This window comes from Cetorhinus maximus, chromosome 2 (genome assembly GCF_964194155.1).
Source record: "Cetorhinus maximus chromosome 2, sCetMax3.hap1.1, whole genome shotgun sequence".
Classification (NCBI taxonomy): Eukaryota; Metazoa; Chordata; class Chondrichthyes; order Lamniformes; family Cetorhinidae; genus Cetorhinus; species Cetorhinus maximus.
In genome coordinates, this window is record NC_135880.1 from 183,480,741 (window position 1) to 183,498,167 (window position 17,427).

The 17,427-nt window shown below is 43.7% G+C and overlaps 1 protein-coding gene across 1 annotated transcript in view; it reads left to right on the plus strand.

Moving 5' to 3' along the window:
• Positions 1-17,427, plus strand: part of cntln (centlein, centrosomal protein) — a 395,750-nt gene that overhangs the window by 315,690 nt on the left and 62,633 nt on the right. Inside the window, exon 24 of the mRNA XM_078530355.1 lies at positions 1,274-1,459. Within this exon, the coding sequence (XP_078386481.1) occupies positions 1,274-1,459 (186 nt within the window). The remainder of the gene's footprint in view (positions 1-1,273; positions 1,460-17,427) is intronic.

Sequence of the window (17,427 nt, forward strand, 5' to 3'; positions counted from 1 at the left end):
ATGACACATCTGTTCATTCACAGACTGCATTGCCACAATATGCTGAATCAGTGTATGTGAATATGTTGGAATAATAGAATATATCGTCAATATAGTGCCCGTTACAAGTTCTTCCCTCTATCTCAATTTCCATGGTCCTAAAAGCATTTTAACTTCTCACTCCCTCCAAAACAAGGAACTCAGATCCATGAAAGGAACTTCAAAAGGGGATTGGTTAAATACTGGAAAGGGAGACAATGAAAGTCAATGGGAATGAGCAGGAGAGTGGGACTAATTAAGAGCTGGGACAGGCATGATGAGCCAAATGGTCTCCATTGTGCTGTAAGATTCTGTGAATGTGTGGGATTCCACCACCTGTTGCTTATTATACCCTCTTGTGCCAGTTCTGCCACTAAGCATAAAAATGGGTAGGGTTGTGGTATTGAATGATGATTTCTTCTGTGCATAAGGTGTGTCAAAATCGTAAGTGTGTTCTTTATAGTCCTTCCCCATTGGAACCTGGCATATGGAAGTTGCTTCCTGCATTTGATTCTTTCTGATTATGTTATGACATGCATAATGTAGCTTAACAAACCTTCCTATTATTCATTTCTGACAAAAGTATCTTAATTTTCATGCCTTTGGTAACATTTATCTGCCAGTACATTATTTTTTGCAAATTTCTCGAGCAGCTACTTATTTCCTTATTGCATCATACTTGCATCATGAATTGGCAGAAGCAATGCTGATCCTGACTATGACACACTGTCACACTTCCTGCCCTTGCGTGCATTTTTAGGGCCTATCATTCCCCATGCAGTTTGTTCTTGAATTGCTATATTATTGCATGTACCACTCACACTATCTCAGATTGTCAGAACCTCTGCTGCCATTCAGACATTGTCTCCAACAATTGCTCATTCCACAGCAGGAGTCTTACATTTATTGATGGTTGTAGTGATTAAATAACTCAGTGATCGCTGGAGAAACTTTAAAGGATTGTTATTGCAAATGCATTGTGATTCTCTGCTACTTTCTCGTTCTTGCTATCCAAATTATATTTTCGCAAAACACACATTCATAAGCCACATTCTGATTTAATTAAAACTTAATTAATCGGCCAGGAACACAAAAACAGAATCACTTAAGGATCCTTATTACACTCTTAATCTTCCTGCTCATGGATCCATCTGTGAAGATGCATGTTTGTCCCTTAAATAATGAAGTTATGTGCATATCTGCACCATACCACTCAGTTTACTTTACTTGACTGTTTTCTTTCCACCAATTCTAGAATCAAAAACTGCATGATCTTAAAACCAAAGTAGTTGAAGCTGAATCAGCAATGACAGAACTGGAAACAACAGCATCGCAGCAGATGCATGGACTGGCAATGCAAAGCGAACAGGCTCTTGGAGTCATTCAGAAGAAGCTCAATCTTGCTAATGGAAGAGTGGAAGAATTCATTACATTCATTAAGGTAAGGTTCTGATGAAGTGTCACAGACTTGAAACATTAACTCTGTTTCTCTCTCCGTGGATACTGCCAGCCCTCCTGAGTATTTCCAGCAATTTTTGTTTTTATTTTAGATTTCCAGCTTCCACAGTATTTTGCTTTTTGTATTATTATAACTTGCTGCTTCCTGGATTGAAGCTGCAGTGCACAATTTTAATGGATTGCAGGTATATGGCAAATTCCAGTTTCCTTTGGAACTACCATAATTAGTGCCTTTTTAAAAATTAAATAACTTTCTTCTAACTTAATTTTAGCATCTCAACAGAGTTGTTCATATGGACCATAACATACTTCAAGTATATGGCCAGCATTACACAATTTGAATTAAAGGGGATACTTTTATAAGAACACATTGTATTAGTAAAGTCTTGTGTTTGTTTAAAGCTATTATTTCATTTTGTGATGTTTCATAGCCATAGATGTTGGTGGTTTATTGTCTTAAAATAAAGTATCCATCCCTAAACACTTTTACTCACATCAATTATTCCCCTGCATTCACTGAGGTATATAGAAAGCTCAGTGACATACAAATAGTTCAATTACATTAAAAAAAATACTTCAGTAGCTTATAGACTGGTCTTCATATTTATTTTTGTTTGAAGGCATACTTCACATTATTCCAGAAGCTTGTTTCTAATTCAGTTGTCACTTGAAAATAAACAGAAAGTTAATATGTTTGTAGAAAATGGAGAGAGACCAACCGAGTTTATCTCTGATAAATGCATGCAAGTGATCTATATGAATGCATTAAACCTGTGATGGATAGACTTAATACTCAGGAGTGTTTAATCTTTTCAAATATTGATCATGACTGGGATTTCTTAACAGTGCTGCAAGCTTTCAGTCCCTGTAGCTTGAATACTACAGGTTCAATCTTAATGTGTTCTTTTTAACAAACAGTATTAGCACTCATTAAAGGTTTCTGAATGCAGCTGTGCCAGAGGTAGGGATGGGTTGGTTAGAGGAAATGAGAAAGGATGAATTACTAGTTTCTGCATTTCTACCTTTCTTATTACCAAAATGAGATGATAAACATCAAGAGATCAGCTCACTATGATGCTTTTCAGGAGAAATCTGAGATAAATTCAGTTAATCTCCATCAGGATTACTTTGCACCTGGGATTTGGTCAAATTGAATCTCTGCACACACAAGGCAGAATTGTGGCAGTGAATATCTATTAAGTAGTAAACAGAATAATAGGCTTGGGTGGCTGTTAATGAACTGGATGGCTTAGATCTTGCTGTTTGGGGACAGTCTGCTTTGTTAATAGGTAAACTTGGGACTGTTTTGCCCAGAGCTACAGTTATATCTTATTTTGTAGGTAAAAAGCAGATTCATAAAACTGAGCCAGGCTGCAAATGAATTTGAGTAAAGAATAGGAATTGTTTTCTACTTGACAATTGTTGATTATTTCAATAATACAAGCTTTTATTTAGTTGTCTTGTGAGGAATGTTCAAATGTACATGACACTGTAGTTGGGAAATATTAGGGAATAGAATTTATTTTATGTTTTCAACAAATTGAAACTAGAACTTGATAATTTGGTGAACAATTTGCATTATTAGATAGCAATATTGTTTTAAGTTTATAGACTTAAGGCATGTTTTTATTCTGGCCTCCTAGTTCAGTTAGATAATGCATAAAACAAATTCTACACTGCTCCAATAATTGCTTTAACCAACTATCTGCTCTGTGTTCCCTGAAGTGCCTCTGTGACATTTCCATTTCCATACTGGTCATTGCTGTACATTTGAGAATGATAGTAGGAATATAGGAGCAGTAGGAGACCATTCAGCTCCTAGAGCCTGTTCTGCCATTCGATGCAATCATGGTTGATCTGTATTTGAACTCAATTTACCTGCCTTGGTTGCAAACTCCTTTGTAGTCTTACCTAACAAAACTCCAATAATCTCAATTTTGAAACTTCTGACTGATCCACAGCCTCAATTTATTGGCTTTTTGGGAGCGAAAGTTTCAGATTTTCGCTACCCTTTGTAGAAGAAGTGCCTCCTGACATCACCCCCAAGTGGCCTAACTCTAATTTGAATGTTACATCCCCTTTTCTTGGAGTCCTCCACCAGAGGAAATATTTTCTACCTGTCTACGCTATTAAATTGTAATTAAATCAACCCTTAAGTACTTAATTCAAGGGAATACAAGTGTAATCTATGCAACCTATCCTCACAATGTAACTCCTTTAGCCCCAGTATCATTTCTGAGAATATAGGTCCAGGAGGAGGCCATTTAGCTCCTCGAGCCTGTTCTGCCATTCAGTGAGATCATGACTGATCTGTGACCTAACTCCTTTGTCTCATCAACTAAATAATATTAAATTACTGGTGACATCTCAACTTTTGGGCCTATATTTTGAAAAATATGTGGGGAACAGCCTGAAGCTGAGCCTCAGGTTGGAACCAATGCCATTGGAAGAAATAGAGAAGTGTTTCTGAAAGTGGAGTTTCAGTGATTAGGAGATAAATTGAACAGCAGAACCACATTCAGGCTTTGGCTGATAAGTGGCAAGTAACATTTGTGCCATACAAGTGCCAGGCAATGATAATTTCCGACAAGGGAGAATCTAACCATCTCCTCTTGACATTCAATGTCATTATCATTGCTGTATTTCCCCATTAGCAACATCCTAGGGGTTACCATTGACCAGAAACTGAACTGGATCAGCTATATAAACACTGTGGTTACTAGAGCAGGTCAGAAACTGGGAATTCTGAGGCGGGTAACTCACCTCCTGACTCCCCAAAGCCTGTCCACTGTCTACAATGCACAAGTCAGGAGTGTGTTGGAATAGTGCCCAGTTGTCTGGATGACTGTAGCTCCAACAACACTCAAGAAACTTGACACTGCCCAGGACAAAGCAGCTCACTTGATCTACCAACTTAAACATTCATTCCCTCCACCACCTACAAGATGCACTGCAAGAATTCACCAAGGCTCCTTCAACAATACCTTCCAAACCCATGACCTCTACCACCAAGAAGGACAAGGGCACAGGTACATGGGAGCACCTCATTTCCCCTCCAAGTCACTCACCATCCTGATTTGGCTGTACCTACACCACATGGACTGCAGCGGTTCAAGAAGGCAGCTCACCACCACCTTCTTAGGGGTAATTTGGGGTGGCTCCTCATCCCATGAAAGAATAAAACAAAACATGGGTTTCCTCATTTATTTGTTTCACCTCTCTAACTCACCCCCTCTCCTCCTCCACATCAGCATTCTCTTTTTCCATTTGTTCAGGCGAGAATGCACCCAGGCTGAGCGGATTGCTGAACATCCAGGAAATAGCTGGGCATGCAATTGGAGTGGAAAGCACGGGCGGGGTGAGGTTTCATGAAGGTTTTTAAAGTTTAATGAAAAATTTTAATAAAGGTCATAGACATGTCCCAGCTCATGTGACACTGTCACATGAGGGGACATGTCTTCAATTTTTCTTTTCTTTATTTAAAATTTTCACATTCGCGCACATGTGCATGAAAGAGCGCAGGCCCCGACTCAGCCTTCTCCCCCTGCCCGCACAGGGTGTGCTGAGCACTTCCGGGTGCGCGTCATGCTGGTCAGGCCTTAATTAGACTGCCCACGTAAAATGGCGGTGTGCAGCTGACTGCGGGCAGCAATCGGCTGCTCGTCCGCTCCCGTCCAACCCCCCCCCCGCCCCCGACGGGGAGAAAATTCCCCCCATTATGTTTTCCCCCATTGTGTATGTTTATAATAAGTATTTCAATGATTGTGGTTCTTGGTGAGGAAACAGCAAGTTGATGAGGGTAATGTGTTTGATATGATGTACATGGACTTCCAAAAGGCATTTGATAAAATGCCGTGTAATAGGCTTGCCAGCAAAGTTTAAGCTCAGAAGAAAAGAGACATTGGCAACTGTGAAGTTGGCTGAGTGACAGGAAGCAGAATGTGGTGGTGAAAAACTTTTTCAGACTGGAGGAAAGTATATAACAGAGCTCCTCAGGGTCGATACGAGGACCATTGCTTCTCTTAACATATATTAATGACGTAGGCACAATTTCAAAATTTGAAGATGACATAAAACTTGAAAGTATTGTGAACTATGAGGAGGATAGTGATAGACTTCAGGAGGACATAGACAGACTGGTGGAATGGGTGGACATGTGGCAGATGAATTTAACGCAGAAAAATGTGAAGTAGTACATTTTGGTAGTAGGCAGAACTAGGAGAGGTAATATAAGTTAATAGATATAATTCTAGAGTGGGGGGGTCGGTGGTGGGAAACAGCGAGACCTGGGATATATGTGCACAAATTTGTTGGAGGTGGCAGGGCAGGTTGAAAAAATGGCTAATAATGTATATGAGACCCTGAGCTTTATAGAGGCATAGAGTACAAAAGCTAGAGGGTTATGATGAATCTTTATAAAACACTGGTTCGGCCTCAACTGGACTTTGCGCCCAAGTGGGGGCACTGCACTTTCGGAAAGATGTGAAGGCTTTACAGAGGGTGCAGATAAGATTTATGAGAAAGGTCCCAGGGATGAGGAACTTCAGTTATGTAGAGATTGGAGAAGTTGGGACTGTTCTCCTTGGAGAAGAGAAGGTTGAGACGAGATTTGGTAGAGGTATTCAAAATCATGAGGGGCCTAGACATAATAGAAAGAGAGAAACTGCTCCCATTGGCAGAAGGGCTGAGAACTAGAGGACACTGATTTAAGGTGAACCAGAGACACTGATTTAAGGTGAACCAGAGGACACTGATTTAAGGTGAACCAGAGACACTGATTTAAGGCGAACCAGAGGCACTGATTTAAGGCGAACCAGAGACACTGATTTAAGACGAACCAGAGACACTGATTTAAGGTGAACCAGAGACACTGATTTAAGGTGAACCAGAGACACTGATTTAAGGCGAACCAGAGGCACTGATTTAAGGCGAACCAGAGACACTGATTTAAGACGAACCAGAGACACTGATTTAAGGTGAACCAGAGACACTGATTTAAGACGAACCAGAGACACTGATTTAAGACGAACCAGAGACACTGATTTAAGGTGAACCAGAGACACTGATTTAAGGCGAACCAGAGACACTGATTTAAGGCGACCCAGAGACACTGATTTAAGACGAACCAGAGACACTGGTTTAAGGCGAACCAGAGACACTGATTTAAGGCGAACCAGAGACACTGATTTAAGGCGAACCAGATACACTGATTTAAGGCGAACCAGAGGCACTGATTTAAGGCGAACCAGAGACACTGATTTAAGGCGAACCAGAGACACTGATTTAAGGTGAACCAGAGACACTGATTTAAGGTGAACCAGAGACACTGATTTAAGGTGAACCAGAGACACTGATTTAAGGCGAACCAGAGACACTGATTTAAGGCGAACCAGAGACATTGATTTAAGGCGAACCAGAGACATTGATTTAAGGCGAACCAGAGACACTGATTTAAGGCGAACCAGAGACACTGATTTAAGGTGAACAAGAGACACTGATTTAAGGCGAACCAGAGACACTGATTTAAGGCGAACCAGAGACACTGATTTAAGGCGAACCAGAGACACTGATTTAAGGCGAACCAGAGACACTGATTTAAGGCGAACCAGAGACACTGATTTAAGGCGAACCAGAGACACTGATTTAAGGCGAACCAGAGACACTGATTTAAGGCGAACCAGAGACACTGATTTAAGGCGAACCAGAGACATTGATTTAAGGCGAACCAGAGACACTGATTTAAGGCGAACCAGAGACACTGATTTAAGGCGAACCAGAGACATTGATTTAAGGCGAACCAGAGACACTTATTTAAGGTGAACCAGAGACACTGATTTAAGGCGAACCAGAGACACTGATTTAAGGCGAACCAGAGGACACTGATTTAAGGTGAACCAGAGACACTGATTTAAGGCGAACCAGAGACACTGATTTAAGGTGAACCAGAGACACTGATTTAAGGCGACCCAGAGACACTGATTTAAGGCGAACCAGAGACACTGATTTAAGGTGAACCAGAGACACTGATTTAAGGCGACCCAGAGACACTGATTTAAGGCGAACCAGAGACACTGATTTAAGCTGACTGAGAAAAGAACCAGTGGCAAGATGAGGGAAACATTTTTACGCAGCAAGTGGTTAGGATCTGAATCCTACTGCCTGAGAGTGTGGTGGTGGTGGATTCATTTGTGGTTTTCAAAAGGGAATTGGGTAGCACCTGAAAAGCAAAATTTGCAGAGTTATGGGAAAGAGCAAGGGAGTGGGACTAATGAAATTACACTTGCAGAGAAGCGACACAGATTCAGTGGGCCAAGTGGCTCCCTTCAGTGCTGTAATCATTCTACAATTTTTTAATATATGCTGCTCTGGGTTTTAGCTTTGTAGGTTGGAGATGCAAACACTTGGACTATTCACTCAATAATAACGGCCTTATTTAAAGATGACTTCATGGTTTTGAAATGATGTCATCGTGCCATAGGCCAGGATTTTCCAGTCGTTGGGCGGGCTCAGCGGGAGCGGGTGGGGGCAGTCGGGGAGCCGACCACTGCCCACAATCAACTCCGCATCGCGATTTCAGAGGGACGGTCCAAGTAAGGCCCATCCTGAATGGATCACGAGTGGTAGCTCTGAGCGCTACCTGTGCAAGCAGTGGGAGGAGGGAGACCCTGACCTCACACGCAGTTCGCGCATGCGCAAGGAGCTTCCTCGGAGATTGAAGCACTTCTTAAAAATAAATACATTAAAAATTTAATGAAACACGCCCCCTCATGTGACTGTGTCACATGAGATGGGACATGTTTTTATTTTCAAAAGAAAGTTTGTATTTAATTTGTAATAGGAATCGTGGATGAGGTTTCCTAAAGAACATAAAGGCTGCTTGGCCTTTTCACCTGCCCGTCAACCATAAGGTTGGACGGGCAGCGTAAAATTCAGGTTAACTAGGTCCTTAATGGGCCTTTCAATTAACGGTGGGCGCGCAGCCAACTCCGGCACCCACCCGCCGAACGAAGTATCGTGCGAGCTCGTGATGACGTCAGGGTGCACACCCCACATCACCACGCGTCATTTTACGTTCCGGCGTGTTGGGCACGCGCCTGCACACCGAGTGTAAAATTCTGCCCATTGAATCATTATGGCACAGATGGAGGGCATTTAGCCCATTGACTCGATGCCAGTTTAAAATTGATGTTAATAGTTTATTATTTTATATTGGCAACAATGCAGTGTTTCCTTTGACTGTTCACAAGTGAAATGTGCACTGCACAACTACTGAGAGAATTGATCATTTTGGATTATGATTTCAAGATGTGAAAGTGTCGTTGATATGTTTCTACAACTAATGTCTTCACATAATGGCACCATTACCATCGTTGATGCTATTTCAGTTTCTTGTTTATCTATAGGAACAACTGTCATTGCCACAATCCATGGGGAAGATTATTATGATATTGTAAAATATTACATAATGTTTTGTAATGCATCCTGTAATATTTTAAAGTTCATCACAGTGTCACAACCACAAATTACTTACAGGCATATTGAACTTTTTAAGGAAAACGTGTGTGTTTTTAAAGAAATACAAGCAAGGGCATTGAGCAAAAGATGGCTGATAATGTAAAGTGACCGCTTTCTGGAAAATTCCTATGTGGATTATACTGAGAGACCTGTCCAGAGAGAACATGGAATGTCATACCTGAAAAGGTGTCATGGCCTTCTTCAAGCAGGGACACTTGAAAGGGAGATAAGAAAGATGCCAAAGGCTGAACTTTAATCTCTTGTGGCTGCAGAGACAGAAGACTGATTACCGCACCTCAGCAGTCATCTAAAATTCACCTCCTGTTGATTCATATCTCAGAATGCGTAAAATGGTCGGAGATCAAAGAAAACAGACTCTGGGTGCAAGGCATGTTTTTTTTTCCCCCATACAGGAACACACAGGGAAAAATGGGTTAAAAAGCTAGCTGCAGAACAGTGCAGTGTGTGTGGGTGTGCTGTGTGTGTGACAGCAGCAAGAAGACCAACTGCAGTTGCAGGCGAAGTCTCTCTCTCTAGCCGAGATTTTCCATGCCTGCCGGTGTCGGGCATGTTTGGTGGCATGAGTGGCCAATGTGGCGCAACCGGTTTCAAGAAGGCGTGAAACCAGTTCACGATTGTCCTCTCAGCCCACCGATAGCGGACTGCGTCCCTACCATCGGACGTCAGGAACCTCATTGTAATGCATCAGCATATCATTATTGGGCCAGTCTGCCAGAATCACCCCCCCCCCCCGCTCCCCTTGCTGGATCATCCGCCCACGTCGGCGGGAAAACACCCCAACTTGTTTCACAGCAGCACATAAGTGATGTGCACTTGGCGGACTGAACTTTGCTCAGAATTTCAAGGTTTGTTTGCCTACCTTGCTTCGGTCAGCACTCACAGTCATCAGCGCCAGGCTTCACAGACAGCACCACATAACCCCTAGGGTGGCTCCCGGCAAGTTTCTACCCACCAGACCAGCCATATGTGGGTGGCTTTACAATGGTTGCAGGGCTAGAGCTTACTTGGCAAAGTGAGAGAAGTGGCTTCAGGCAAGGAAAGAGGCTGCAGGACAAAAGCTGTACTGGGGAAGGAGGGTAGCCCAGGTGTGTGTGGGGGCTGTTGGCCTGGGCAAGTGGCCTCAAGATGGTGACGGCTGAGGAGGCAGCCTCCTGAGGAAATGAGGCCGGATGGAGATGTGAGGGTATGTATGTGAGAATGGCTGGTGATGCCCCTTGAGCTGGTAGTGAATGAGATGCCAGTGAATGTGTGATGGGCTTGAGTGTGTAAGTTTAGAGTGCTGAGATGGTTGCCATACCCTGGTTGCACAGATGAGAGCATTCATCCTCAATCTGCATTGGATGGCCAACCTCTTCTGTGCAGCATTGGCACTGATCACCACTGCCATCACCTAGCAAGCCAGAGTGGTAATGTTGCTACCCCTTCTGCGGCCAGAGTGGGGTTAGAGGACACCACAGCGGGCCTCCATGACGTCTAAAGGGCTCTCGAGGGCTGCAGTCTTCTTGTCTTTGGAGGCCAAGTCTTGTTTGCTGCAGTCCCAGGCTGGAAGCACAAGTGCGGCCATACTTTAAATGTGGTGCCTGGCATGATGAAGCGGTGAGGTGATGGCGTGGCAAGCGAATCAGAGCCCTCCCACCATGGAAACGGCGTGTTTCCCGGAAATGCATAAATAATGTGGTGGGCTTGGGATGATGTGACGTGAAAACCCGCCATTGCGGCCGGCGGTAAAACAATGCTACTGCACTTAGTGCAAATCTGGGATCCAACAGAGGGCGCTGGTGAGAAGTGACTGAAGCATTCTGGGAGAAGTCAGCGCAGTCACCACCACTCAGGAGGGAATGGAGGAGAAGGACTTGCACTCAACAGGAGGAAGGGCAACCAACTGAGGGCGCTGGTGAGAAGTGACTGAAGCATTCTGGGAGAAGTCAGCGCAGTCACCACTCAGGAGGGAATCGAGGAGAAGGACTCTTGCACTCAACATTTGAAAAAGAGCGCGGATCTTGAAGGCAGGTCAGTTGAAAAAGAGCGCAGAGAGCGTGGGGGAGGTCATTTGAAAAAGAGCGCAGATCTTGAAGGCAGGTCAGTTGAAAAAGAGCGCGGAGATTGAAAATAAAAGGAGGGGAAGCTGAAGAGGAGCGGCCAGCCTGTGAGCGGCCAGTGTGTGAGTGCCCCAGTAAAGGAGTGGAGCTTTGAGGCTTTGGCTCGAGAGGCTTACGCGAGCAGAGGCTGAGGACGAGCTTGCTCCCAGTGGGGTAGGGCTGGGTAAAGTCCTTTAAGTAAATTAGGAGTAGGTAATGGAGGCAGCAGTTGGGGCAGTCGAGTGCTCCGAATGCAGCATGTGGGAAGTCAGGGACAGCACAATTGTCCCTGATGACTACACCTGCCAAAGGTGCATCCGGCTGCAGCTCCTGAGAAGCCGAGTTAGGGAACTGGAGCTGGAGCTGGATGAACTTCGGGCCATACGGGAGGCAGAGGCGGTAATAGACAGGAGTTTCAGGGAGACAGTCACCCCTAAAAGTCAGGAGGCAGGCAGCTGGGTGAATGTCAGGAGAGGGAAGGGGAATAGACAGAAAGAGCAGAGCACCCCTGTGGCCATTCCCATCAACAATAGGTATACCGTTTTGGATACTGTTGGTGGGGACGACCTACCAGGGACAAGTTGTAGTGGTCGCGTCTCTGGCACCGAGGCTGGACCCTCAGCTCAGAAAGGAGGGAGGGAAAAGAGGAGAGCAGTAGTGATAGGGGATTCGATAGTTAGGGGGACAGATAGGAGGTTCTGTGGGAGAGATCGAGAATCCCGGATGGTCTGTTGCCTCCCTGGTGCCAGGGTCCGCGATATCTCAGATCGAGTTCTCAGTATTCTCAGGAGGGAGGGTGAGCAGCCAGATGTCGTGGTTCATGTAGGGAGCAATGACGTGGATAGGAAGGAGGAGGAGGTCCTGCAAATAGAGTTTAGGGAATTAGGTGCAAAGTTGAAGGACAGGACATCCAGGGTTATGATCTCAGGAGTGCTACCCGTGCCACGTGCTAGTGAGGCTAGAAATAGGATAATGCAGCTAAATATGTGGCTAAGGAGATGGTGCAGGAGGGAGGGCTTCATGTTTCTTGACAATTGGGCTCTGTTCCAGGGAAGGTGGGACCTGTTCCGACGGGACGGTTTGCACCTGAACTGGAGGGGGACTAACATCCTTGCGGGTAGGTTTGCTAGTGCTGCTCCGGGGCGTTTAAACTAGATTTGTAGGGGGAGGAGAACCAGAGTGTTAGAGCAGATAGTGAGGTGGAGGAGGATAAAGGTCAAGTGAGGAATGCATGTATAGACAGAAATCAAGGGTCCGTACGTGATAGAAATGTTCTCAGGTGCATCTATTTCAATGCAAGGAATATTGTCGGAAAGGCAGATGAGCTTAGGGCGTGGATTGGCACGTGGGATTACGACATTATTGCTATTAGTGAGACTTGGTTGCAGGTGGGGCAGGACTGGCAGCTCAATGTTCCGGGGTTCCGTTGTTTCAGACGTGATAGAGGGGGAGGGATGAAAGGGGGAGGAGTGGCATTACTAGTCAGGGAAAATATCACAGCTGTGCATAAGCAGGACAGCCCGGAGGGCTCGTCTACAGAGGCCATATGGGTGGAGCTGAGGAACGGGAAAGGTGTGACCACACTAATAGGGTTGTATTATAGACCGCCCAATAGTCAGAGAGAATTGGAGGAGCAAATCTGTAGAGTGATAGCAGACCGATGTAAGAAACAGAAAGTTGTGATAGTAGGAGATTTTAACTTTCCACATATTGACTGGGACTCCCATACTGTAAAAGGGCTGGATGGCTTGGAGTTTGTCAAATGTGTTCAGGAAAGTTTTCTAAATCAATATATAGAGGTACCAATGAGAGAGGATGCAATACTTGATCTCCTATTAGGGAACCAGACAGGTCAGGTGACAGAAGTATGTGTAGGCAAACATTTTGCGTCCAGTGACCACAATGTCATTAGTTTTAAGCTAATTATGGATAAGGATAGGTCTGGTCCTCGAGTTGAGATTCTAAATTGGAGAAAGGCCAATTTTGTGGAAATGAGAAAGGATCTAGGAAGAGTGGGTTGGCATAAGTTGTTTTCTGGCAAGGATGTGTTCAGTAAGTGGAGGGCATTCAAAGGTGAAATTTTGAGAGTGCAGAGTTTGCATGTTCCTGTCAGGATTAAAGGCAAAGTTAACAGGCATAGGGAACCTTGGTTTTCAAGGGATATTGGCAATCTGGTTAAGAAGAGAGAGGTGTATAGCGGGTATAGGCAACAAGAAGCAAATGAGGTACTTGTAGAGTATAGAAAATGTAAGAAAATACTAAAAAAGGAAATCAGGAAGGCAAAAAGAAGACATGAGGTTGCTTTGGCAGATAATGTGAAGATAAACCCGAAGGGTTTCTACAAGTATATTAAGAGTAAAAGGATAGTAAGGGACACAATTGGTCCCCTTGAAGATCAGAGTGGTCATCTATGTGTGGAGCCTCACAAGATGGGGAAGATCTTAAACAGTTTTTTTGCATCAGTATTTACTCAGGAAACTGGTATAGTGTATAAGGAAGGAAGGGAAACAAGCAGTAGTTTCATGGAACATATAGAGATTAAAGAGGAGGAGGTGCTTGCTGCCTTACAGCGAATAAAGGTAGATAAATCCTCCGGGTCTGACATGATATTCCCTCGGACCTTGAGGGAGACTAGTGTAGAAATTGCAGGGGCCCTGGCAGAAATATTTAAAATGTCCTTAGCCACGGGTGAGGTGCCAGAGGATTGGAGGGTAGCTCATGTTGTTCCGTTGTTTAAAAAAGGCTCCAAAAGTAAACCAGGTAATTACAGGCCAGTGAGCCTGACGTCGGTAGTAGGTAAATTATTGGAAGGTGTCCTGAGAGATCGGACATATAATTATTTGGACAGCCAAGGGCTGATTAAGGATAGTCAGCATGGCTTTGTGCGTGGTAGGTCGTGTTTAATGAACCTTGTAGAGTTTTTCGAGGAGGTTACCAAGAAAGTAGATGAAGGAAAGGCTGTGGATGTTGTCTGCATGGATTTTAGTAAGGCCTTTGACAAGGTCCCCCGTGGGAGGTTAGTTCAGAAGGTTCAGACACTTGGTATCCATGGAGAGGTTGTAAACTGGATTCGAAATTGGCTGTGTGGGAGAAGACAGAGAGTGGTAGTGGATGATTGCTTCTCAGACTGGAGGTCTGTGACTAGTGGTGTGCCTCAGGGATCTGTACTAGGACCATTGTTGTTTGTTGTCTATATCAATGATTTGGATGATAATGTGGTGAATTGGATCAGCAAGTTTGCTGATGACACTAAGATTGGAGGCGTTGTGGACAGCGAGGAAGGCTTTCGAAGCTTGCAGAGAGATCTGGACCAACTGGAAAAATGGGCCAGAAAATGGCAGATGGAATTTAATGCAGAAAAGTGTGAGGTGTTACATTTTGGAAGGTCAAACCAAGGTAGGACATACACAGTAAATGGTAGGGCACTGAGGAGTGCGGAGGAACAAAGGGATCTGGGAGTTCAGATACATAATTCCCTGAAAGTGGTGTCACAGGTAGACAAGGTTGTAAAGAAAGCTTTTGGCATACTGGCCTTCATAAATCAAAGTATTGAGTATAGGAGTTGGGATGTTATGGTGAGGTTGTATAAGACATTGGTGAGGCCAACTTTGGAGTATTGTGTGCAGTTCTGGTTGCCTAACTACAGGAAGGATATCAGTAAGATTGAGAGAGTGCAGAGAAGATTTACTAGGATGTTGCTGGGTCTTAAGGAGTTGAGTTACAGAGAAAGATTAAACAGGTTAGGACTTTATTCCTTGGAGCGTAGAAGAATGAGGGGAGATTTGATAGAAGTTTACAAAATTGTGAGGGGTATAGACAGAGTAAATGCGAGTAGGCTCTTTCCACTTAGATTAGGAGAAATAAACACGAGAGGACATGGCTTTAGGGTGAAAGGAGAAAGGTTTGGGGGAACTTCTTCACTCAGAGTGGTGAGAGTGTGGAACGAGCTACCATCTGACGTGGTAAATGCGGGCTCACTCTTAAGTTTTAAGATTAAATTAGATAGATACATGGATGGGAGAGGTCTGGAGGTTTATGGACTAGGTGCAGGTCAATGGGACTAGCGGAATAATATTTCGGCACAGACTAGAAGGGCCGAATGGCCTGTTTTCTGTGCTGTAGTGTTCTATGGTTCTATGGCTCTATTCCGTCCTCTCTTTTCCTTGCTGGAGGCAAGGCCAGCAAAAGCCACAATCAAAAAGAAATAGGACAGTTTCTTCAGCTATCCAGCAGAACCAAGTGTCTCCAAACCAACTGCAAAACTACCAAAGTCAGCTCTACTGGAATCACCCAACTTAATGGCTGCAATGTATCGTCACGTATGCCTCACGGACAAGCTAAAGACTGATTCTTGTAATTTTTCTAACTTTTATTTGGACTTGTAAATTCTCATTTCTAATCTATGTATATGTGTGTTGGGTTTATTATTTTTCACAGGTTTTTAGTAAGTAATAAACTTGATCTTTCTTTGGCTCAAGAAAGCCTGGTTAAATTGGCTCTTTAAAAAAGGAAAATACATTTGGACTGGGAAAAGGTATTCACGAGGGGGTCCTTTTTAAATTAGCCTTGTTGCCCTGGGGTCAGGGGCAGGGGCACTTTGAATATAGAAGGAGAGCCAGCTCATTCCTCCTTGCCCAGGAGCATAACAAAATTAGGGCCCCATTCGAAGAACAAATTGGGAGACTTCGCCCAAGGGCCGGTCGTAATAACAGAAATAGATTATCAAGTCAATTGCTTTACACGGTCAAACTTTCCCTCTTGAGAAAAGCCCTTGTAACCAGGTGTTGTATATTCAGAATAAAACATTGCAATACACTATCATCTGCATGTCCTGCTTACTTTGTGAAAAAAGTGCTATTATGATGCTGATAGGGTTTCGATCATTGAACATTGAGAAGTAGCCTGGGTAAAGTAACCATTGATGAATGTGTGTGATCAAACCTGCTGACACATGAAGTAAGACACAGGTTCACCATTCACCACATTGCAAGTTCACTAAACAGGCAAACTGTCAAGAAGGCCTTCAGTGAAGATGGGACAGTCTTCCACGTGGATGGTTGGAAATCAGGTGAATCACTGCCTCTGCTCTAGCGTACCGGTGGAAACTAGGGTTGTAGCCATGGGTCAGGTACTCACCTCATCACTTGAGTGAATGTGTGATCCCAGATAAGATGGAATATGGAAGGAAAATGAGTAGTATTTTCCAGTTGCTGTCCATTTTCAAAATGAGAATAAATGCTATAAATAGAATATGCAGATTTATTCCTAGAAGGATGATCTTTTTCAAAATGGCCACTGTACTTGATCCTGTATTATTTAGTGTTGAGACTGTCATGAGTTTTAGGCTTCTAGGTTATTGAATGTTGACCTTGAAGCCTTCATAATTATCAGTTTAAACAAGTAACAGTAATGGGCCAAAGCGCGTTGTATAGGAGGCAGAATATATCAGATCAGAGCTCAAGTGTAAGTGAGCAGAGCAAAAGTGCAGCTGATGGAACCAGAGGTCATTCTTGTGGCAGTGGATTAATTACCACATATCAAGACATTTAATAGTTGCTTACAGTTTTCCTGATTGATCTCGAAGAAATTTATTTAAGTAATTAACTCTTTCAAAACTAAACTTCTGTATAGCAGAATTTTTTTTTAATTTATGAGGATTTACTGTCAAGTTCCTGAATTTATCTCTATATTATTAAAATGCTTGGCCTAAAATACCTACTCCTAAATTGAAGTAGAACCTCTCTCCACTGGGGTTCCCCCTTCCTACGGAATCCATTTCCATTTAAGGACTTCATCTTCCTTGGTAAACATATCTGGAACATTCTTGGATTATTCCTGGACTTCTCCTGAAATCGCATGAGAAATGGCTCCATAGAGGTTAATGGTAACAGGGGTCTGTCTCTAATAACACGGTCTGTAGGATTTGGGAGGATGTCATGTGGGTGCAGAGCCCTGAATGCAGTACCACCCTTGTTCTACTTGAATTTCCATCCTCTTGTGTCTATAATAGACTGTGATCATAATATTTTAGTGAGCCCCTTCTATTGATGATTGGTCTGTGCAAACTTTGCCAAGCTTCAGGTCTTGATGCCTTCCCTTGGCCTTGCACTGATGATCAGCTCAAACCCAAGCTCTGCCAGCTCCACACAAACTCCTGTCTCCTCCTGTTACCCTCATCAGCTCCCCTCAGCATCTCCTGCCTGCTATTCCTGTGTTCCAGAGTAATAACCTCTTCCCCTGTACTACTCCTTTCCAAACTGGACCCAAACATCTTTGGGAAAAGGCCCAATTAAAATAAAAAAAGAAGTATTTTTGTTTCTACATGTCATGTAGGAAA